At 37.2% G+C, this 24,667-nt stretch overlaps 2 protein-coding genes across 2 annotated transcripts in view; one reads left to right on the top strand and one right to left on the bottom strand.

Moving 5' to 3' along the window:
* LOC119796324 (protein kinase C-binding protein NELL1-like) overlaps window positions 1-24,667 on the top strand; it is a 321,529-nt gene that overhangs the window by 159,153 nt on the left and 137,709 nt on the right. The gene's annotated exons all lie outside the window — the stretch shown is intronic.
* On the bottom strand, window positions 13,398-21,180 carry LOC119796325 (piggyBac transposable element-derived protein 2). Its single transcript, XM_038304829.1, has 2 exons — window positions 20,888-21,180; window positions 13,398-18,181 (listed from the first exon to the last, which is right to left on the bottom strand). The coding sequence occupies exons 1-2, from the start codon at window positions 21,013-21,015 to the stop codon at window positions 16,156-16,158; spliced, it is 2,154 nt and encodes a 717-aa protein (XP_038160757.1). The 5' UTR covers window positions 21,016-21,180; the 3' UTR covers window positions 13,398-16,155.

Genomic DNA, 24,667 nt, shown 5'->3' with positions numbered 1-24,667 from the left:
ATCTGTGCAGGATTTTACGCATGAGGTTTGTCACGTTACTGAGACTGATAGTGGATGGCAGATGAACTGATATGAACTGAACTTTTTCTAACAGAGCAGATCAGAATCCAGGCTAACATGCAGTTAGAGATGCAGAGAGACAGTGTGAGGGATGTTTGGTCATGACAGCCTTTAAGTTAAAAAGTGAACACAAATATGGCAAAATGACTGGCGGCACAACCTGCAGGAATAACATCCTCTGAGGTTAGAAATGAGCCAATCAAGGCTTGCAGCTGCCTGCAGAGCCTCCACAGTCAGGATGAAGTTGTGTCTGAGTAAAAGACCTCGTGTGGGTGTTTGTGTGGTTTGCATCCCTGTCCTGGCTTTTTCAGATAAGCTCCTGGAAACATGAAGCGTCTACACCGGGAGTGCAGCACCTGCCCTCATGTGACGGCTAATCCTCAAAAACTGACAGTTTTGTGCTTCCTTCTCCCCAATGAGCGTAGTCACACAACAAAGCAGTAGTCACAGAATTCTGAACACACACATCTGCAATGTGCTAAAGTGTTCACTCATTTCATATCACGGGTGCCTTTGTGCCAAATCATTAGCTTTAATGTTCCTTGTGCACTGAGTAACATACTGCAAAAGTAAACATATTGATTTAAAGCTGCTCGGATAATACTCAGCTGTCTTTATTCATCCAGCAATAATGGGGGCAGTGGCATACATCAGTGTTGGAAAAGGCTGCCAGCTGAATTTACTCTCACTTGTTGACATTAAAGAGTAATTGGTTGTGTTTGTGCCTCTGTGAATCAATCAGTCTCTCTGTAGGTACTCTGCCACTGTTGTGGTAAAACAAGGATGTAATGACAAAGAGTAAATCAACGGCATCTGATCGTTCTTTGTTCAGAACATTGTAAAAAAAAGAGGGGGCTGAAGTTGGGTCACCGGACAAGATGAAAGACAAAGCCAAACAGACACCAACTTTAGTAGAAAATACAAAGAGAAGTAAGAAGAGGTGATCTTTAAGTTAAAAGACATGAAGCGATCAATTTGGGTTCTAGACCTTCTCTCATGCAGGGGGAACACATGCAATTCTTTAATCAATCAAATGAGTAACTCAGATAAACTAGAGAAAATTGTGTTCTATTGAACTTTAAATTTAATAGTTGTTTTAGACAAACACTATACTTTTAATACATATCTTTCTCGCAATCTAAGGAAATTGAGGTTTAAGTTTAAATAATTAATTTGATAATAATTAAGACGAATGTGTTGATCCTGATCCAACATTGAAGAGGTTGGATGTTTCCCAGTATTAAGCGACATTCCTGGCATAATTATAAATGCATACATAAAGAAATCACTCAAAATAATTGTTGGACCACAAAGTGGCAAGACATTTATATTATTGTCATGTTAAATGCAACAAAATGATAAAAATGTATTATTTATTTATTAAATAACAGACCTATTCATGAGTTGTTGTAATTCCTCTGTGTGATATTACCCTTATTTTTTTGTTTATGCCACTTCATCCTTATTTATTCATTTAACAGAAGTGAATTTTATACTATTTTATTTCCCCTAGCAAGTTTTCTTCTTGCATATTCATTGTGACCAAACCATGTTTAAAATGTGTTTTTCCCCTTCAAATGTGTATACATATTTTTTATATTTTACTACATTATTTGGCACTCTTACCAAGAGATTTATTTCTTTCCTTGGATGGCTCTTTATTAGGAGCCCTTCGGTCTCTACAGCGGAACGAAACCCAGCTCCATATTGCCGGTATTAAGTCGGACCTATTTCCAGTGCATGCATGACTCCCATAGGGCTGCCGTCCATAGGCACAGCGAAGGACCAGAGTGGTCTGGTGACTGGTGGATCTTGTCCCTGCTTTTTGTGGATGATGTGGCTCCCTCCTGACAAGACCTATAGCATGCACTAGGACGGTTTTCAGCCAAGTGTGAAGCGGCCAAATGAGAATCGGCTCCTCCAAGTTAGAGATAGTTCTTGACTGGAGAAAGGTGGCTTGTCACCTTCAGGTTGGAGGAGAGTTCCTGATTCAATTGGAGAAATTTTAGTTTATTGGGATCCTGTTCATGCCTGAGGGGAGAAATCTATTGTGGTGAAGAGAAAGCTGAGCAAAAAGGCAAAGATCTTGATCTACCAGTCGGTCTACATTCCTACCCTCACCTATGGTAATGAAATCTGGATAATTACCAAAAGAATGAGATCCCGGATACAAGCGGCTGAAATTAGCTTTCTCTGCAGGGTAGCTGGACTCTCCCTTATAGATAGGTTGAGGACCTCGGTCATCCTCAGAGTAAGGCCACTTCTTCACCACATCAAAAGGAGTCTGCTGAGGTGGCTCTGACATTTTTTCAGATGCCCCCAGGACACCTCCCTTGGAAAATGTTCCAAGCATGTCCCACTGGAAGGATGCTCAGGGGGCAACCAAGGACATGGTGAAGGTACTATGTCTCCGGCTGGTCTATGAGCATCTCAGGCTTCCCCCAGCAGAGATGGAGGAGGTGTCTGTGGTGCAGCAAGTCTGGAAGTTTCTGCTAAAACTGCTTCCCCTGCGACCTGGTGCCGGATGAAGTGGGGGATTACGAAAAATTATTTCTGCTTCATTTTCTACACTACCTTGTTGATGAATTGCCTTTTTCTTTTTTTTTCTTTTTTTTGTCTGAACATGCCTCAGACAATGTAAACAATGTAAACGGGGGTAGCTCCACCCCTTTTAACTTTTCAAATACTGGTTAAGCTCAAGCCTCTATGCACAGCTTCATTATGCTTGCCTTGTTTGGAGAAAGAGTCTGAACAAATGGCTTTTTTTTTGGCATGATCTCTCCATAGAATTCTGGCATATTGAGGATCTGGCAGTAGGTTGCACTGTTAGCCGGGATAGTTTACTCCCTCTGTTGGCGCTAAATGAGAGAATATTAAAAGCTTACTACTGCGTAATTAAAGTGGCAGTCACATCCATGGATGGAGCTCCTTTAAAAATAAAAACATAACAGACTTTTCCCGATCTAACTAGATGAGGCATATTTTTAAACCTACATTGTTAAGGCAACCTTGTGTAACTTCTCTGCACCTGCACTGTAAAAAGATGCCTACTTTCTCTGATCATGGAGAGCTGATGTGGGGCAGAGTGCAATGATTCCGGTGACATCGTTGTTTTCCATAAATGATGGTCTTGAAAGCCAAAAAAGTTTTACAAAATTGGGGAAGAAATGTATTGATTATTTAAAAAAGATTTTTAATGATCACTCAAGGGTTTTTCTTTCCCAACATCTGAGTATTAAGCTGACACTAGCAAGAAAAAAAAAAAAAAAAACTTTTTTAAGGGTGTTTGGACAGGGATGGAAGACGAGACGTAGGAAGGCATAGGCAGCGCAGCTAGCATATCTCTCTGTCTAAACTGCTTAAAGTTAAAGAGTGAGCAGAGTTTCTCAGTGTGCAGAGGGTGGATTGATTCAGCCCACAGTGTAACACTGGCAGTCTGAGGTCTACTGGAGTCTCAGTGGGTGAGCGCTCAGTTAAAAGGTCACTCAAAGACCTGTAATAAATTACAGTCATTTCAACAAACAACAGTATACAGTGTGCTGCTCACCCTGAAACTCCTCTTGTACTCCCTGTCCCACTTCTCAAACTCACTTCTGGGTGGCATCCATCTCTGCCATCTGCACTTCACAGACTGCATGTGTTCCAAAACCGCCAACACTGTCCTTGGCATGGCTTCGCTCCCTCGCCTCATTCCTCATACGGTTATTTATCCCTGCTTATTTCCGTTCAGTTTCCTGACCATCTCTGAGCTGTGGGGGATTGGGCTGGTAATCCTCGAGCCAGAGGGTTCGTTGGCTTGCTGCTCTGAATGGTCTGCAGGCTAGAGTGCTCAAATTTTCACTGGAACGAGCCTGAAAGCTCCCATGCAAGGCTGGAAACTAATTTGCTCTAAGTAGCCTAATGGGAGCGAATGCAGATTACCTAAAGGTCTGTTTTATTTAATTAGCATGGATCGTTGGTGTTTGTGTGTGTGAATGTGTATGTGTGTCTTGAGGGGGTGCAATTTTTTTTTCTTTTTAAAAATAGATTGTTTTGCTTTTTCTTACACTATATCAGTAAATCACCTTTGATTTATATATAATCATAGCTTCAAGTTTTCTCAGTGTTTTGGTTAAATCACCTGTTACACAAATAGCTGAGTGTTTGATAAGGAGGTCACAAAGAAAAAAATAAAAATTTTTTTATTAATTTGACATTTATAAACCACTTCAAGCTCAAAGCAAATCAGAGAATACAGCTCTGTTTATGACCTGCTGAAAAAACATTCCAATTGTCCCCCATTATTCAGCATGAACAACATCACAGCACTGTGGAAATAACTTATTGTGGTTTGTGTGTTGAATCTACTCCTTTTTTTTATTTTGGATAAGGTTTGCTCTTGCTTTGTTCTCATCATTTAACTTATGCTCAAATAAAATCATTTAAACACACCAAACACATTAAGCTGAATTTGTTTGCTGTATTTTTCCTCCTACATGACTGATATATTATGTATTTAGCATGTTTTCATTGAGTTTTTATAACTGACTTACAGGTGCTTTTTTTCTAAATTTCCATTGAAAAGACATAAAATAAGCCCTGTTTAATAATACCCTGGAATGATGTGTGCATTCATAGGAATACTAAAGCTATTTGTCTTGTGTATTGGTTTTTGTTTTTCATTTTGGTGCACTGGGTTTAACTCTTACCAGTACAACATAAATATCATGCTGGTATGTCAGGGGCTTCTGTTCTTCTTTAACAGGGAAAGGGAAACTGGTCAAAGTAGATGAGAGGATGGGACTAAACACACCTCTTAAGTAAATTTGCTAAAATCAGACAGCTAGAGGGTTATGTTTTAGCTGGATAATGATGCTAAACATACAGCCAGTGCTAGTGTTGAAATAGTAAGATATTTTAGTTTGAATCTCCTAATTAAAATCAAGACCTTATTCCTTTTAAGGTTCAGTAGTCTCACCTTGAGGTATTGTCCAAAAAAGAATGGGCAAGACTTTTGAGATGTCCAAAGCTGGTAAGGACTTCCCAAAAACTTGCAGATATAAATGCAATAAAATTAGGTCATTCAAAATTACTTACTCAACGGAACTGAATATAAATGCATACCACAATTTTATTGGTAAGAAATAATGTTGTATTACACAAAATCTCAAGAAATTCAGTAAAATCTGAGGCTTAAACATTATAAAATATGAAGAGGTCTAGAAATATAAATACATTTTTAAATCAATTGTAACTTTATTGATGTTACACTGTCACTAGTACAAGCAACAAAATGTAGTTTGCATCTATCCAGAAGTGCTATACAGGATAATAAATATTTATTTACTAGTGCACAAAAACTATGTATATATTGGTATACATAAACACAGAGTAATAATGTGTGTGTGTGTGTATGTATGTGTGTATATATATATATATATATATATATATATATATATATATATATATATATATATATATATATATATATATATATATATATATACTGTATATACATTAGTGGGTTTAAAATACAGGATAAATAATGACAGATAATAGGAGAGTTTTGGATCCACATATTTGTGTGTGAGGACAGTCCATATGTTATTGTTGTTATATACAACCTTTTGAGGAGTCTATCCCATCAATTAAGACACAGGGCATAGCTTAAAAAGTGTAATTTTCTCCATAGGCTGTAGGCTTGGCTTTAGCAGTTTGGACAGGGACAGAAACTTCTCTTCCCTTAAGCAACTGCCAATCCGTTAATTACAGCACAGACCACAGGGACTAATGATCGTGTTCCACAGGCTGGTAATGACACAATTATAACTGTGAGGATATCCGTCATCTCCAATTATCTCATTCAGTGTCCTTGGACTGCACATAAATACACACACATACCAAACTGACTAATGAATAAGGCAGAAAACTAGATGAATCAATGCCATTGAAATAAATGATTGTAATAAATTATTCTCTTGCTCAAACTTCCTACACTGATGACAGTTTTTAAGAGTGTAGTTGCTTAAGTCTTTACTGGTTGCAAAACAAATCATGTGCAACAGTAACATTACCAAAAATATTTTACCTTTACTCCGCTTTTTGGAAAAAGCAATGATGGCTCTTATAACACTTGTTACATTTTCCAAGGAGTTATTTTAGCAGTTAAAAGTTTATATCGTTGTGATATGTAAGAGTTGTGGCTTACACCCCAAAAAATCCAGAGGTATATGAGCTAAACGTTCTGCAGGGGTGTTTGAAAAGTAAGGCAAGAATAACTGCTCACAGATAAACCCTCCAACAACATTTTCCCTGAACTGTGACTGCCCTAATTTAACGCTCCAGTACAACCAAGATGAGCTGTTACATTTGAGGGGAGCTGGAACAACGCCACAATGGACGACAGCTTGACAACTTTGCTTTTATTGAAAACTGATCTTAAAGGGGCACAGTAGTGGTGTGGAGGTGGGTAAAGCAGGCAACATATGTTTAGAAGCCTTAGTCCTCAGATGTGGCCAACAAAGGTTCAAATTGCAACCCAGAGACATTTTCTGTACATTTTCCCTCCCATCTCTCTCTTTCCAATGTTCTATCCACCAGCTTTTGAAGTAAGACTGCTAGAACCAACATAATAATTATAAAAACATACATTAATATGCTCTAAAAGTTGCACAGTTCATTGAATATTTTAACTGTCAACGGTGGCATTTTAGAAAGCTTGCTTTAAGATCTGGGTTACTTAGCCAGTAAGTGAAGCCAACATAAACTAACCTTAGTTTTAAAGAGAATTTACTTTTGAAGGCCAAATTAAAGCTCTTGTCAAATCTCACTTTCTTTCCGAAATAAAGCTGATGCTTTCTGCAAAGCTTTCTTGACACAGTAACTCATGCCTTTGTCCCTACACAGCTACAGTAGATGACAGCAAGGTCCTTTGTTGCCTATATGCAGTTTTTTGCTTTTTTCTGTCATTTGGTTTTGCCACAAACCACCGTTCTGTACTTTTACAGTCATATTATAATTTTTTTTCTCGTTATGTCAGATCTGCTAAACTGCTGCCTCTTTCAGGAGGCAAAGAACCAGGCAGTGGCTCGGGAGACTGTACCCTCTCTTTAGATGGATTTAGAAGGATTTGAAAAAGTCTGCTCCTGCACATAAGCCAGGTTTTCTCAGTAATGTTTTAAATAAAAAAAAAAATAAATAAAAAAAAAAACTATTTTCTCAAGCTTTTGCTTAAAACCTTGGAATTGGTTAAGTTAATGATGTATATGTTATTTGTCCTTAATTAATTTAACTTAATCTGTACAGCACTTCTGGTCTAGCTGTGTAAAAGTGTTTGATAAAATTAGAAATGTCCTCCTGTTAATGATTAATGTCTGCGTAGCATTGGTTTGGGCATAATGCTGCAAGTAATTCAAAGGTTTTAGAGGTAGGTGGGATATTACCAAGTGTCTTTTTATTTCATTGATTTTATCAGATGGTATGAAAAACATATGCTGACTGAAACTACTATAATGTACAGTGGCAAAAGTTGCTTATCGTTTATTTAACCATATACATTTACTTTGAAGAAAGAGGGAAATGTTTGATATAATGTCAACCTGAGCTACAGCAATGCACATGGGCTGGGACTGCGTTGCCATAGCAACGGCTACTTTCCTTTTCCATTGGGGATAAGATGGTGTCCCTTTCTCATTTATACCCCCCAGTGACACTCCATAGTTATCCATCCATCAATTTTCTGACAAGCTTATGGGGTCATGAGGGGTGCTGGTGCCTATCTCTAACTGTCAATGGGAGGTAGGTGGGGTACACCCTGGACAGGTCGCTGGTCTATCGCAGGGCAACAAAAAGACAAATAGCACAAACAACTTTTCAGACACACACTCACTCCTAAGGAGAATTTATAGAAGCCAATTAACCTAAACGTCATGTTTTTTGATAGAGGGAGGAAGCAGGAGTACCCAGAGAGAACCCACACATGCACAGCAAGAACATGCAAACTCCATGCAGAAAGACCACCTCATTAACAATGAGGCCCCTAGTGTCAAGTGGTGGTTTGACATGACCAAAATGCAGTCACAAAAGCTTGAGGTGGTTACTTGAAGGTTTAATGACAAAAAGGCTAACAGAAGCAAACATCCAAAAAACATAAATTCACAAAAATCTGAAAAAATACTGAAGACCAGGAATACTCACAAAAATGGGGCAAAGAAATGACGACAAACCAGCCAGGAGTGACTGAACAGGAGGAGAATAAATAGGAGAGAGAAACAAAGACCAGGCTAATTAGCAAATTGGGAGCAGGTGTGAACAGAGGCAAGAAGGGAGCTAGGGAAAAGGAGACTGAAACAAGAGGTCAAACAAGAAATATCTAAGAACTCAAATACAATCAAAAATAACTAGAACACAGGAATGGAAAAAGACCAATGAAAACTCAGAGATAAAACTTGAACAGAACCAAAACCATGACACCTAAAGCATGTTTTTGTTACATGCAGGAAAATTCCTCTTACCAAAAATCTCTTTATTTGGCCCTCTTCTAAAAGAGCCATTTGGGCTTTCCACACCGCTGTCCAACTCGCAACCATGATAGCCAGTTGGCGTTTGTACAGTAAAGATAGCCGAGGAGCGTGGAATACTACATTAGATGAAGGCCAGGCTTTATCGATGGACTTCTACAGACCACTATGGATGGCTTATTTCCCCTTATGACAACATAAAGCATAAAGGGTAGGATTTTCAAAGCAGTTTAAGCACACATTAGGTTGGAGGAGTAGAAAGGAAATTATAGAGGGGAAAGGTTTTTTTTTTATTTGTGAATCTCATTCACATGCTTCAGTACACAGTGTTGGGAAAGTTCTCTTTCTATGTTTCTTCTAAGTTCAGTTCACGCATTTTAAAATGAACTAGTTCAGTTCATAGTTCATAATTCAAAATTTTGAACTAAGTTCACAGTTCCAAAAAATGAACTAGTTCATAGTTTTTTTTTTTTTTCATATATTGCTCAATTACACCATAGCCTACTGTAGAACCACAGACAGCTATTATTTTATCAGTTGTAACTCTGAAACTGTGCGTCAGATTTCATCTTCATATCCAGTTTTGAATCCTTATCCAACCAGGGTTTACATTAGCATTGAGGGGACAGCATTTCCCCATTGTTGCTTTAACGCTTTGTTGCTGTCCATTCACTTCACACTAGTAGCAGCTGCAGCTTTCACCCCTACAGTATATTCTCAAAAACATCAGGAAAAATGTGCTGCTTGAATGGTCTTTTTTATGAGGAATTATTCAAAGAAAAACAGGAAATTAGTCTTTTTTTTATTTTAATTATTTTTTCCATTTGAAATTTCATTTCAGTTCATACTAAAAAGGAATCCTGGAATCCTGGAAAATTATACCAGGCAGGTTTAAGTGCGGATTTTTTTTACTGAAAGCCGGCGGGCAAAGTTTGCAGAGAAATGTAAGACTGTTTCCATCATCCTCACCGACCACCTGGTCATAAAACTGTTTTAAGTGATCATACTGCTGCTTTGTCGCCTCCATGCTGCTGCGGCTTCCACGCTGCATTTTGTTTTGATGACGCATGCGGCTGTAGGCTACGATACTGGTAGCTGGTGTTGCCAGATTGGGTGTTTTTCCCGCTACATATTAAGGCCTGTTTACGGTCTGATTTAGCCGGGGTTTCGCCTGGAGGGCTCTATAGAAATCTGGCAACCTATTGAACGGAGTTGAACTGAGAGAGCGTGCCGTTCACAGACACCAGAATGAACGAGTTCACAATAATGTTCATCAGGCGGTAATACAGTACGTTCAGTTCACGTTCGCCCAAAATATGAACGAGTTCATGAACTTTCGTTCAATGAACGCGTTCAGGCACAACACTGTCAGTACATATATAACTATTACAAAATTTTTATAATGTGATTTTTTTGTAATAATAAAGGACATTTAAGGGTTAGTGTTTAGAGGGTGGTTTAGGATTGGGCCACTGTGGAAGTGGGCTATACCGCAATGCATCGTGGGTAAATGCAAACACTAAAAATACTTATGTTGTAAGACTTCCAATAATTGCAGAAGTGTTATAGTATGTGTTACAGTAAGGTAGTGCCATTGCAGTGCCATAAACATGTAGAAATTGAACAGGTTACACAAAATAATGGAAATATCAATTTTGCCAGCCAGCAGATGGCTGCATCGAAAAGGTTCAGTGTTAATAAAGAGCATCTGGTGTTTTCATCTGACCTTCATCTAATGAATGTCCTGCAGTGTGCATAGAGTAACTCCCTAATGGCAGGCATGTAACTCCTCTGATTGATGACATGCTACTAGCTAGAAAGCACGCTCTCACAATGAACCAAATCATGTCCCAGCACCTCACCCTTTGGATGACAGACACAGCCTTTAATTCAGTTTTAGAAAATAACCACTAGCAGTTGAAAACTTTTTTTCGTGTTTATAAATGTAAACTAAACACAATTTATACTAACACAAAATATTGGAATATTTTGTTTTTCCACTTTTCATTGTATGCATGAATACATATGTATTATGTATGTCCAAAGAAGATAAATTGGTATGATATAATTAAGAACATAAATGTTTGGAGTAAGGATCTTTGAGTGAAAGGAAAAGATTGATAAAGATGATGTTTTTGTAGCTGAACGACTTGACAATTGATCTCCTGGTTATTCACACTTTGTCTCATTTAATGAGTCAGGTAACAGAAACGGTATCCCTTGCTTGAAGCTGTGGACTTCATTAAGAGCAGTAATGGTGTGCAATGATGTGATAAGGTTTGATGCTGTCAGAGGACACCAGCAGGGTGTTGTTTTTCTAGCACCATTAACATAAATGTGGCCACCATGTATTGTCAGGACATATGTTGTCCACCTGCTTATTGTCTTGGATCAGGTTCAAAGTGAATAAGGCTTTGAAAGTTTCCGTTACTTGTGTTTTTTCTAAAAATGTGGGTGATTGTTATTTTCATTGTCTCACTGCTAGGTTTCGCAATGTACTCCTTGTTAGTTCTAACCCTGATGATTTGCTTCATTTTTTGTTGGAATTGTTTTTTGTTAATATTAAAATTAGTAAACAAAACAATTATATTAAGTTTATTTTACATTTACTTTGTTCTATAATCCATCCTTCCATCCATCCATCCATTTTCTGTCGTGCTTATCCCAAGCGGGGTCACGAGGGATACTGGTGCCCATCTCCAGCTGTCTATGGGCGAGAGGTTGGGTACACTCTGGACAGGTTGCCAGTCCATGTACAATGAAAAGTTCACTTTTCACAAAAAAATATGCACACTGAAATATTTCATGAATTACCAACATTTTCTTTAAAGTAGCTCTGCTCTAAATAAAACTCTCCACGCAACAAGTTAAATTAGGGAACATCTTTGTCTGTTTTTTCAGATTATTTATAATATGATGGAGGCATAGCAACAGTTAAAAAGGAACAATAAAAATATGTTAAACAAAGAAAGTCAAAACTTTGTTTTATAACCTGCAGCTACTCATCCATAACTTTAAAATCTGCCTGTTGATGTTGGTTGTTAATTAATAGTCTCTAATGAACCTTTTAGATCTTTGCAGAACAGCTAGATTTATGCTGAGATTAATTTACACTGTTGGACACTATTTAAAAGTTAAAAAGATGACTTCTGAAAGGAAAAACCTTTAGTTTTAGGATATTTTAAAAGTATCGACCTGAAGTGGACTGAATACAAATGCCTGCTACAGTTTAGATATATATTTTTTTACTTTTACTATATATTTTACTATTTCCAATTCAAATTCAACCATATTCTTTTTTGCTTCCAATTGTTTCCCATTTTTGAAAGAAATGGATGTATCTATTATATATTTGTAGCACTTGTCATACATCAACATGTTTGGCTATGGAAGCGGTAATGTTCAGTCAAGAGTCCTAGTTTTCCTTAATTCAGCCACAGTTTACTTTTTCCCTAATTCAACTACAGTTGACTTCTCTGATTTAGAGGCTCTCTATGGAACCAAAAAATAAGCAGGTCAGAACTTTTCTAAGCTTCACTGACAAGCCTGACAACCAAAAAATAAGTTTTTAAAAGGTATTAAGCAGGGTAAAAGGAAAATTTAAACCATGATCTGTTTTGTGTGTTGACAATTTAGTGTCACAGCGCTTGCTCTGCTCAGCTCAGGGCTAATTATCTCATGTGAAAGTAAAACAAAAGGTTATCTTTCTGATTTCTCTCCTTTATGACTTTAGAAATGAGATACACTGCAGCAGCTCGAGAATTGCTCCCAATATAACACTCAGGAGAAAGCCAAATAATGTCAGCGCTTATGACGGACAGATGGTTAAACAGTCTCTTATCTACAAACACAGGATATATAATCACAGGGGAATGCTCACCCCTGTCTGAGTCGCATTTCTGCCGGCAATCTCTCTGTGAACATAGATATCGAGTTGTAAATCACAGACATAGTACTTCTGTTGTTGCCACCTGGCAATGAATGCATGTGTTGTTCAGGCTAAGATTGAATCAGTCCAAGGTTCATCTACTTCACTTCCAGCAGGTTCCAACCTTTTTTCTGGTCAAAAAGAACACAGCCATATTTTGTGTGCGGTAGCAACACATACAAAAATAGACCATTTCATTGCTAAGCAGTGTTTTGGCTTATTATCAGTTAATTATTGTATTTATAAAATCCTGAGCAGACATGTGGTGTAATTATAAAACGATTTGGAGTAATAATGACATTTTGTGTTAAAACCTACATTTATCCTTGCTACCCATTACTACAGAACACTTCAGCTGCTGAAAGCGCCAATTTTGATTCTGAACATTTGCTTGGCAATGATCCAAAAATACCTCTGCCATCCTTACTTACAGTAGCAGCCATTCAAAATGGCCCTAACCAGTCAATGCCAACCGACTGGCAGCCAACTTCCAGCCACTGGATTGACCCCCTTCTTTCTCATGGGCATGCATATTTTTTTTACTCTGACTCCACCCTTTCACTGAATTACAGGTTCTGACCAGGAGATGATGCTTCTGATTAAATCTTAATGTCCACAAATCATGACAGAAATAATATTTCAGTACAGATTAATGTTTAAAAAAGGAAATGTAGCGGACCAGCCAAGGGACCATCAAGGACAGTAGGGAAATGTTGAATGGCTACTACTGTTGCTTCAAATTAGTCAGGTTGTAAAAGAAGGCAATTGGTTTTTCAGTCTTTTATTTGTTCTTGATCAAATACTTTTTATTTTTGTTAGGTACATTGAAGAAATTCAAAACAATATAAAAAACAGGCCAGTAATATAAATGTTACACTGATTTAAAAAAACAAACAAACAAAAAAAACATAAAATATGAATATTGCTATAAGTAAAGTTAAAAAAAAATTTCTGAAGCCACAAACAACCTCATGCAAAATAAAGAATGCACATGAAAAATCAGGCATATCCAGTGTCAGAGAACTTTTCTTAAAATGAGAAATAGCTGCTTTAATTTAACCCAGAGTGCAGTTTTTCAGGAGAAGAGACAAAAAATAATAAAACAATTAAAGCAAAACAAACTGTTTGACATGCTGCCATCACGTCTTGGAGTATGTCATTCTGCTCCTATATTGCTATATTGTGCTTTTACCAGATTGTTTCACTTACAAAACTGGTATCTATCTCAAGACATTTTGCTCAATTAATGAGCCGGTTCATTCTCGCCAGATGGATGGCACATTCCCACCGTACAGCTTATGTTATAAAGTCATTTTCAAGAATTCAGTTGTGGTATAGTAGTAAATGGTATTTGATAATTCATATTAAATCATATCAACTGGTAACAATTTATTAGGGTTTATTAGGTTGTTAAGTATTATTAGGATCCTCAAAAAGTCCTTAATTCCAAATAGTTTCTGATAAATACAAAACAGTATTATCAGAGCTAACATCTGAGCTTTTGTATGACCAGTTAATACCATAAGCAATAGAAGTAATTATAAATTATAGTTACTTATAGGTTATAGTTTAACCACATTGTTTAAATGGGTTGTTTACCTGTATGAAATGGACGTAAAGAAGGGAATTCGAGGACAACACTGACAGAGAAAATATACAGATCAAGTCATAATATATTTGGGGCTCATAAAAGAAAATGAGTTACTTTGAGTTTGATCAAGTACAAAATGTAAAAAATGCAACAGTTGATTCTGTAGGAATCTTTCAATTTGTAACTTTTCAATATCTTGTCTGTCTTAAAAAGACAAGTAATTCAAGGCAATCTCTTTGGAGAAGTGTTTCTTACTTAAAAGTTAAAAGAGTCTCAAAAACAAGCTTCACAAAGTATCCCAAAAAATAAAAATAAAATGTCCACACTATTGTGCATACTAATAAAGGACATGGAAAACATTACATAACACTCTATATGCAGCAGATCCTTATTTTACATATCAAGTGTCAAAGAATCATGTTTCCAGAGCATTTCTACCAATGTGTGAAAATCTACTCAGCACCATTTTAGTACAACTAATGTGTTATTTATAAAACATACACTTACAGTACACAAAATGTAAAAGTACATATGGATGGAGATTTAAAACAAACATATTACTTATGCAGAATTCACATTTCTAAATTTCTATATCAGTTAGTAGAGAAAAGGTGTGTATAAAAACACTCAAGTAAGTTCAAGTAAGCTATCTTTAAATCAAGTTTGGTCCATACAGTACAAACAGGTTCTTGAAGGTTTTTCTTCACAGTATGAGATTTAAAAAAAATAATAAAAAAGGCATGTTCTTAAACCCCATTCAGTTATTAAAACTGATCAGCTAATACTGTATTTCATGAGCAATTACTTCAAATATTGATAGGTAAGTCCCTAAGTTTTTGAATTTGTCGTCTTTGAAAAAGTTTCTTTATTCCTACTGCATCAGCAATCATCTCGGCAAGTTGAAGCGCTTTAGTCCATCTAGCTCCTACAGAATTTAAGAAGTTTTTTTCTTACCAAGAGGATGCCAGTGTTCAAATTTTGAAGTCATCCCAAGTCTATTCAATAAACTGCACCGGCATAATTAATAAGGAGACGATTGGCTACACACTGATGCTTAAGCTAATTGTTCACAATTTTGTATTCCATGAGAATCTGTGAGTGATATACTACTTGCCAAACTACTGTAAAGTCTCTTCGATACATTTGCAGTATCATCCGATTTTTTTTGTTTGTAATTTAATCACATAAAATAATTTGAAAAAATAAAAAAAAAACATTTACAAGAATGCAAAATTAATAACGTCTACTTGTTCACAGGCTTAATCAGTCCATGTTTGGATTACTAGAAGAGTGATGATAGCCATTGCTGTTATTTCTGCAGGGTTCTCTACCAACTGCAGACACAGCAGTAATAAGTGATAAATTTTAACAAGCGCCAGTAAGATAAACATACTGTGTACTACTGTACTGTACTGTGTAGTACGGTGTCCGGATCTCCAGTCCAGGAAGACCTGGGCTTTATTTAATTTAACAGCTTTATCACTCCAGCCAATTTTAGAATTTATTATCTTTGAGTCATTTTGATGCATATGACTAGTAGATGTTAAGTAAAGAAATACAAAAAAGTATCTTTCAAGTCTGCATTATCAAAAATAACATTTGAAGAGAGATGCTGATACAGTATGATACAGTACTGTGGGATAAAAGTAACGTGTGAGTTTCAAGTTGTTCAGAGACTTCAGTACAACTCAACCTTAGTGTACCAAAGCTATTCTGCACATATTTAAGTGCACTTGATCAAAGCAACAAAATCATGTAATGAGAAATACATGAGAGAGCTGTGGGGGATTTCCAGTTGACAAAGTTCAAAACTTACATTAATGATTACTACACTACTAAAGATGACTGATCAAGAGCCAAATCTAGATTAGAGATTTTTACAGGCATGACAATTTTTGTAAAGCCGACACCTAGATGTTATGTGAGCTAACTTAAGAGTTAGATAAGAGTTCTGAGAGTAAAATTCTACAGATCGTACTGTATTATCACAGTGACTCAAGGTTTGGTTTTAATGTAATAACACCACATGTAAAAATCAATGGTAAAGATATTCCTGTTGGTCAGTTTTGTCCAATCCACTATATACATATATTATTCATTCTATGCCATTCACTATAGCAGTTTCTCAAAGTTGTGAAACAAAGTGTCTTGAGACAAGTGCTGCAGTAGACTGGTGATTTTCTCTTGCAGACAACACAGGACCGTCTTCCAGCAGTGGCCCGCTTTCTAGAGGACACATTACTCATTTTCTCAAAAAAGTAACCAGGAAGGTGCCCTAAACCTGGGGCTTTGCATCCTGCAAAGGTCTCCCCACCAGAGGAAACATTCTGATTTACGTCTTCCTGACAGGAAGGAGCCAAGGCAAGCTCCTCATTAGAAGGGGAGGAAGGAGGCTCTGTAGTCAATACACCAGGCTTGGTGTTCACTAGATCCATGGGTTCCATGAAAGGAAAGATACACTGCATAAGTTGTAGCGGGCCTGATCTGCGTGGAGTAGAACCTATCCGAGCCAGAGATAGAATTAGATTTTCTCTGAAGCGTTTATGTGTGCCTGCAGGACGGTTTTGCATTTTGCACAATTGTTTGTGAAGAATAAATGCATTTACTGTGGCTATATCAACAAAGTGATAAAACATAGTTTTGTACCATCTCTGTGTTTTATGAAGGACATTGTAGTAGCCAATAAGTGCATCAGACAAATCAACCCCTCCCATGTACTTGTTGTAATCTTTGACACAGCCTGGAATGGTCACGTGTGCAACCGTCCACTGCCCATCTTTGTTTTTTACTTTTCGCTTTGCCATATCGTTACTGTAAGCTTTGTGGATGGTGGAGCACAATGATACCTCTCGGGTGTCAAACCACTTAACAAATAACAAATCTCCTTTCCTGAGCCATCTTATGGTTCCTCTGGGGGATTTTTCTTGGGTGTTGTTGGTTTTGGTCTTGGGAAAGCCAGATACATTGGAGCGGATAGTGCCGCATGCCCAAATTTTCTTTTTAAGAAGGTCAAGAAAAAGGGCTGGACTAGTGTAAAAGTTGTCAACATAGAGTTTGTAGCCTGTGCCTAGAAAAGGGATGTTCAGCAGTCTCATGACAGCGTCATAGCTAATCCCCTTCCCTGTGGGTACTCCATCTTTCCCCACATAGACAAAAAAGTTTAGGGTGTAGCCACACACTGAATCTGCTAAAACGTAGAGCTTAAATCCCCATCTTGTTGGTTTATTTTTGTTGTACTGCCTAAAGCCAAATCTTGCTTTACTCGCCACCATTCGTTCATCAATGGAAATATGCTGGTGTGGGTGAAAGTAGGTATGACAGGCCTCCAAAATCTGATCATACAGTGGCCTTATCTTAAAGAGTCTGTCATAACCCCTTGTTCCCTTTTTTAGGTTGTTGGCTGCTTCCTTAGCAGGATCATTCATATGCAGACCGCGAGATATGGCTAAGAAACGTCTACAAGGCATAACAGACGCAGGAAATGGAAAACGGAAAAGTGCAGAACCTCTCCAAAAATCCTTTAGAGTTTTAAGTGGTGCAATGCCCATGTAGAGGACAAGACTTATGTAAGAGTACATATCTGCTGCTGTAACAGGATCCCATCTTTGCTTTAGACTTTGGGATTTCTTTTCCCCATATGTATTAGTGTTTTTTACCAATGTAGAAATGACCGTAGTAGTAAAAAACAGCTGAAACAACTCAAGGGGTGTGTAACTTGCTGTTCTGTTCAGCTGAGGACCTACATCCCTCTGCGGTTTGAACCGTGGCTGCAGAGGCTCGATATCTTCCTCATCAATATTTCGCCAGCGGTCTTCATCATTCTCTTCGTCTGGCTCTACATCTTGCCTTTGCCTCTTCTTACTTGGAGTGTTACTGCTCGGACTTAAGAGTCTCTTGCGAGAATTGCTGGAGAATGGGCTTTTTCTGCCTGTAGCTGCGTTGTTGACCTCTCTATCACTGCTGTCTCCCTTCCATGTCTTGGATGTAGATTTCAGAGGCATTGAAGATGCATATACGGAACGACACTGCCTCCTTGAAGCTCTTCTCTTTGCAGGGCTACAATTCCAGTCGTCGTCTAAACTGTTCTCATCAGCAAATGCTTTCCTGTAAGGGAAGTATATAGCTGAGGGTTAATATGTCAGGCAATACTTATTGTTAGAACAAAGTTAGAGCATAAATTGAATGAACATATTACTCATACAGCACCTGATTTAATAATTTTCTTTTTTCTGTTATACTGTTATAGGTCTAGAGCAGTTAGTGGTTACAAGGTTTTAAAAATGTACATTCTTAATAATGGTAGAAATGTCCATCATACTTCTTCCACAGTTCAAAGTTCTAATCTGTGTTACTTTACATACCTGATAAAAAGTTTTTATTTTTTTGACTTTTTAATTTTCAGAGTAGTCAGTCCACAGTAAGTAATTTTTTAAACTGTAACGGTTGTTGCATGGATGGATGGGAATACAGACTAATAAAACTGACTTTATTGCCATACTTTTTCAGGACACTTTCAAACCATATAAAACCCTGTTTATACGAGCTGAGCTGCCATTGAAAGTGCCACAGTGACAGATATGTTGTCCAGACCACTCCTACCTCTTGCTGCCCTTTGCTCCTGCTTTTTCTTTTCTCATTTGCAGAGAAGAGATACATTTGTCTGTTTGGACAGTAGTCTTTAACCTCTTACTTTCTGGAAATGCCTGGATTAATGGAGAGGCTCTACAAGAGGGAGGAGATAGGGGTCTGTTGGTGAGCAAAAAGTCAGAGAGCCAGCCTACTAGAAATTGGGGGAGGAAGGGAGTAAATCTCAACCCCACCCCACCCCCATATCCTTTCCTGTAGCGCAGGGGTGTCAAACTGGTTCCAGAAAGGGCCGTGTGGCTGCTGGTTTTCTTTCCACCCAAGCAGTAGCACACCAGACTCCATTCATCCCATCAAGTTGTCAGGTTAAGACTAGACTCACCTTGATGAGATGAATGAAAACATGCAGTTTAATGTCCTTTTTAACCACTGGAAAAGTATTCAAGCCTTATTTAAACCAACTGATTGACGATTGTATAGCAACAGGTGGGGCAGGGGGGAGGCTGCATGTTCTTGTTCATAAGTCATCAAAGAACTCTAGTCAAACAGCCATAAAAAAAAAGACAGATAAATTTAAGGTTTTGAAACTATATTTCCTACTTTGCTGCACCTTTATAATTAAACTAAATAAAGTGAATAGTGATAAGATAAAGGTTCTTGTTAATAAAAAGTTGAAATAGATTAGTTAGATGATAAAGAGTCTCATTTTGTTGTTTTGGTATCAGGAGAGCGAACTGACCGAAAAAGACTAAAAGCCTAATCTGGCATCCAATAAGGAATTTACATTTATCATCTTTAAAGAAACTAGCTTATTTCTGTTTAAAATCCTTGAGCAGAAAATTCCACCCAATGTTATTAGATTGTAAGAGTTTAAGTAGAGTACTCCGTACATAGAGCAACCCACACCCCGCTATATGACTCAGCTTGCCTCACGCCTCCGAAGACGTGTAAGGACACATAGCTGAGTTGTGGCTTCCAAAAGCTAAGAAAGGTCTACTTTGTGTGCAGTTTATACTGGTTGCAGACAAAAAAAAAATCTACCAGTTTGGAAATTGCATATTAAACAAAACTTCAAACTCCACTCCTTGCTTTACTTTATGAACAATCAATGCAACATGCATCACATTGCTTGTTATTAATGCAAAAAAAAAAAAAAAAACACATCTAGATAAGTTACCATCGTACCATGGTATTATTGTTTTTACTGTTTTGCCCTTAGCTCCAGTATGGTCTTTGGAGGCTGAAAAAAAGAGAAAAAAGCTGCTCACTCCTCCTAGGAGGACAAACTTAGTTGGAAGGTACCATTCCAATGAAAATATTACAGAATAAATAAGGACAATTTGGAATTTGGTGTATGGAAAAATAAAGGAATTGCTCTTTTTATACAATGTTGCCGTAATTGAACCCAATATTAAAATAAAGCTCGCATGACACATTCAGAGCTGATAAAAAACTATGTATTTATTTATTTTTTTGTTTGTCTCTCAAGTTAAAGTCCATCCAATTCCAAACTCTAAAATTCTATTTACAGGCCAGCTAATACAAACACATTCCCCCTGTTTTTAAATGCAGGATCTACCCAATCTCACATTCTCATTCATGCCAGTACATACAGGCCCTCATCGGACCAGCATCTTATTACATCTGGCATGAACCCAATGGGGATTCCATTAATAGGATTGCATGTATAAATACATTAAGATAGATTGTTTAGCAGAAACTAGTATAACACCATATTAAAAATACAGGTTTTTACCCTGGAGTTCATTTAGGCCTACTAACTCATTCAATGAATGACCTACTTGATACATGTAATCCTAAAACCACCACATTCTGTGTTCACCTGAGCATAATCAGAACCAGACCATCAGCCTCGATGCGGGGCCCTTTGATCCCTGCCTGCAGTTCATCTCTAAATGGGAGTGCAGGACAAAGGGGGCTCCCAGCAGCTTTTACCCACACACGGTTCGCACGAAAAAAAAAAAAAAAAAAACTTTAATGATCACAGAACAGCTTTCTAAAAGTCATGCCATTTTTTTGAACTGGATGTTTCTACTGTTTTGAAATAACCCCCTCCTCTTCTAATCTAAAAAACAACAACAATGACTTCCATTCAGCGTGCATTGTGGTGCATCAGCTGCTTTTTTACTTTTGCAAATGCATTTAGATGCTAAATCGCATCGCTTTTTTATTTTATTTGTTTCCCAACTTGTGTGAAAAACTCACTTTACTGATCCAGAGCCTAGACCTGCAGGAACGTAGTCCTCATCCCGGCTGCTGTGGCAGTTCTCGCTGTCCGACTCTTCCTCTGACTGCAGCTTCTCCTCCTCACCTTCGGACCCTGAGAGCCGCATTTTGAAGCCCTGATAAGTTCAACCTGCTGTTCCTTTAATAGATTTTCAAAGATTTCTAACAAGAGCGATCAGGTTTGCTTTCTTTTGATAGCAGATCGGCTACACGCCCTGATCTTCAGTGAAAAATGATCCCTTTCACTGGTCCCAGGGCCGATAGGGTTTCCCTCTGTTCTTGACCATATATGGACATAGTCACTTCCGTGTGGGGGTTCTCACCGACTTTCCCTTTCAAGAATAAAATTAACATAACATTAGATAATTGGGATAAATCCGTTTTCCTTTTTTTTTTTTTTCCCCAAACAGGCTGAAAAATGATATTGAAGTCAGTTAATTGGGATCAGAGAAATGTTAATGGCAGGTGATGGTTGCACTTAAATGCAAACCTCATTTAGAATCATTTCATATGGTTACAAATATTTTACATTAACTGTTTTTTTTAGACTTTCTAGAAACAATAATGATGAAAGCTTTCCTTACAGCTAAGGCAAGGCTATTATGTTAACATTTTAAAAATAGTCTGACTGATAGATGTGTTTAATGTCATAGGTGTTTATTTAATAGAAACAGAAAATCCCTTTATTGTCCCACTATGGGGGAATTCTGGTGTTTAGAACAATGATTGTAGAAAAATGGTCACAAAAATATGAACCTTAGAAAAATGTATAAGAATTATACAATAGTGAAGAGTTAATAGATTAACAATAAAATACAGTAAAGTGTTTTAACAATATAAAAACCTGGAGAATAAATAATCAATATAAAGCTATGGACATTTTTAGAGAAGTGGATATTTGAAAATAGCATCAACACCAGAGATGTGCAAAAAGAAAGAAGAAATGACAGCAGCATGTTATTTAACTGACTAAGACAGAAAATGCAAAATCGGCATGAATGTAAAAGCTTATTGAGGTTCTTGGTGATAGAGTCTTACAGCTGCTGGGAGGAAGGATCTGTGATAATGCTCCCTGGAGCATTTAGGGTGCAGCAGTCTGCATTGAAGAAGCTCTCCAGTTCTGCTACAGCTTCATGCATGGGCCAGGAAACATTATCCAGCAGAGATGTACTATTTATTATTCATTGTGTATTTAATAGTTTACCCTGTGAAAGGTTTAAATGTCAGAACATGTTTCCTGTTTGATATAATTTTGATGATATAGGATTTTTAACTTCACTTCTGTGCCTTTAATTTATATTGTCCTGTTTGGCAAAATATAGGTGTGTGAGATTTGTGCTGAATTTTAATTAAAATGGGCAGTCAGTGTATCAGCTGGATAGGCAAGACATTCTTCACTAATGTGCATAGCAGTATCTGTTTTTTTTTCTTTTTCTAAAGTGGTTTCTGAATTCCGGAACCTAAGCATTCTCATTAAAAATAAGACAGTAGTTATATTATGACTCTAGAGAATTGTAATAAGTCAGGTTTCAGGGTTTTTTTTATACCCCGAACAGGGTGAAAAACCATGTTTGAAAAGGCTGAATAAACAGTTGGTGATTTTACAGGTCAAATAATTCACACCATATTTTTTATTTAAGTTGTGCAGTCATTTTGATCGCAGAAATCCAAATATATATTTTTAAATTGTTCTTTCAGAGCCAACAAAATGTGCAAACAGCAAACACTTGTAAAAGCAAGTCTGTTTTTCTGTTTACAGCTGAAGTCATGAACAGGTAATGAATTATTCAGTCTGTCACAGCTGTGGGTTCAAAATCTTGATAGTTTAAAGGCCCCATTTCACTCACATTTCTGTCTTATGAGGATTTGTTTTTCATTGCACCACGTCTCAAGACTCTTCTTCATTACTTATTTATTTCAGACTTGTGGAAATTCTGCCTTGCTCACGGTTTGTTGGAAGGTGGGGCTCCGACTACATAGGTGAAGATTCTCATCAGAATGTGCAGTCTGACAAGTTGCAAGTTTTTTAAACATATTCATGACCAAAAGGCTGAGAGCAAAGATAGTAATCAAACAGATATGAGGGTTTTGAAGTACTTTTCCACCAAAACCCAGAATGTTTTACAACTTATAATTTCTCTTTTATATATAAATACACCAAACGTTTCTTACACAGAAGGCTGATAGCCAAGTGTTTGTTTTTTTTTAGTTCTTTAAGTTCAGGCTTTTTCTGGTTTTTCTGCAGTTGGCCAAAATTCCAGTAGTTTTACAACTACCCTGATGAAGTGATAAAGATGTAGAACAATAATCCAGAAAAGAGGTTTAAAAACCAAGTCAGGACTTTAAAGGGGGAATTTGATAAATGTTTCCCATGAGCAAGTCCATTGTTAGGACAGGATGTCTGTTTGGGGTAGACATAGGTCATGGAGCACAATTCCTCATCCTATAGCCTCAGGAAAACAGAGGCCATCACAAGAGACCCCTTATATTCTGCCCAATGTCTGTATGAACTGCTGCAGGGAAGTCAGATCACTCAATACCAGACTTACCAACAGCTTTTTTCCCCCTGTGGCGTTAGGACTGCTAACAGAAAACTAATAGACACAGATACTCTTAATCACACATATTCATTCTTAAAATGTCTTAAACACTGAATCTGATCTTAGTCATATAATTTAGGGAGTGTGTGTATTGTAGGGTTTTGTTTTCTTGTTTTTTTTTGGTTTTTTGTTTTGGTTGTTTGACATGTCTTCCAGTTAAGACCTTATCCCATAAGATGATAATTTATAGAGTTTAAAATCCCAGTAGGTACCGTTTTTGATAATTTTAACATTATAGTGGATCCTATTCTGGTCTACAGTTACAATATGCTGGGAATCCATCAAAGAAGCATGCAAAACCACAACTGAGCTGCAGAGAGTACAAAGTGGTAAATAACTCTAGTTATCACACAGCTGGAGGTGGTTTTTCTTGGGCAGCGGAATTCACAAGTATTGTATTGATCTTGGTGAGTGGGTAAAACCGCTGAAACCTTGGGTCCAAATTAAAATAGTGCCTCTGTATCCGCAGACTGACCGTGGTCAGACAGCAAGTCTTGTCGTCTAAGCCTGACTGAGCTGAGCTCTTGTAGAAATGATCTGATCACAGATTCTCCAAGCAGAGACATTTTTTGATTACGTCTGTTCAAGCCCCAGGCCTCTGGGCATACTAAACTGTACATGCTCCACTGTGTTTCAGAAATGTTCATGGTACAGTAAGAGGGTGTTTTTGTCCAGAGAAAAAAAAAAGTCTGAACTGAGGTATAGCAGTTTAACTATAAGAGGATTGAGCACTGATTGTCTGGTAATGTGAGCTTGTCCTTTCCTCTTATATCCTTGTGTCTTCAAGATAATGGTTGCTAATCTGGAAGATTGTCAGCTCCTTATTGAATTATGTGGAAAAACCAAATACTACAACTGTGTTTAGATATTTTATTACTAGCCAGCACCACCTGATAAAATGCAATTTTTTTTAGGATGCAGTGTATTTGTTATTACTTAACATGTATTTTCTTTCTTCATAAAAACAGATAAATTTAAATTACGTTTTGTTAAAACATTCCCTCAATACTTTCATTACTGAAATGAATATTTATAAAGTTGTATTTTGGTAAGAGAACAAATGTTGTTAACAGTTAAACGTTGATAAATTTTTTTTTTTATAATTTTACATATGTTTCGCTATTTATTTGTTGAAACATTTGAAGATGCCTTTATGTCT

Source organism: Cyprinodon tularosa, unplaced genomic scaffold (assembly GCF_016077235.1).
Source record: "Cyprinodon tularosa strain WSP-4 unplaced genomic scaffold, ASM1607723v1 ctg543, whole genome shotgun sequence".
Classification (NCBI taxonomy): domain Eukaryota; kingdom Metazoa; phylum Chordata; class Actinopteri; order Cyprinodontiformes; family Cyprinodontidae; genus Cyprinodon; species Cyprinodon tularosa.
The sequence above is the reverse complement of the archived record's forward strand: the minus strand, read 5'-3'. Positions and strand labels throughout refer to the sequence as shown.

What these genes read in the sequence shown, in the direction of transcription:
- LOC119796325 (XM_038304829.1), bottom strand. Translation starts at nt 21,015, where the DNA reads ATGCGGCTCTCAGGGTCCGAAGGTGAGGAGGAGAAGCTGCAGTCAGAG. An exon ending in CTAGGCTCTGGATCAGTAAA is followed by an intron (nt 18,182 to 20,887) that starts GTGAGTTTTTCA and finishes CTTCCCTTACAG; the next exon opens with GAAAGCATTTGCTGATGAGA.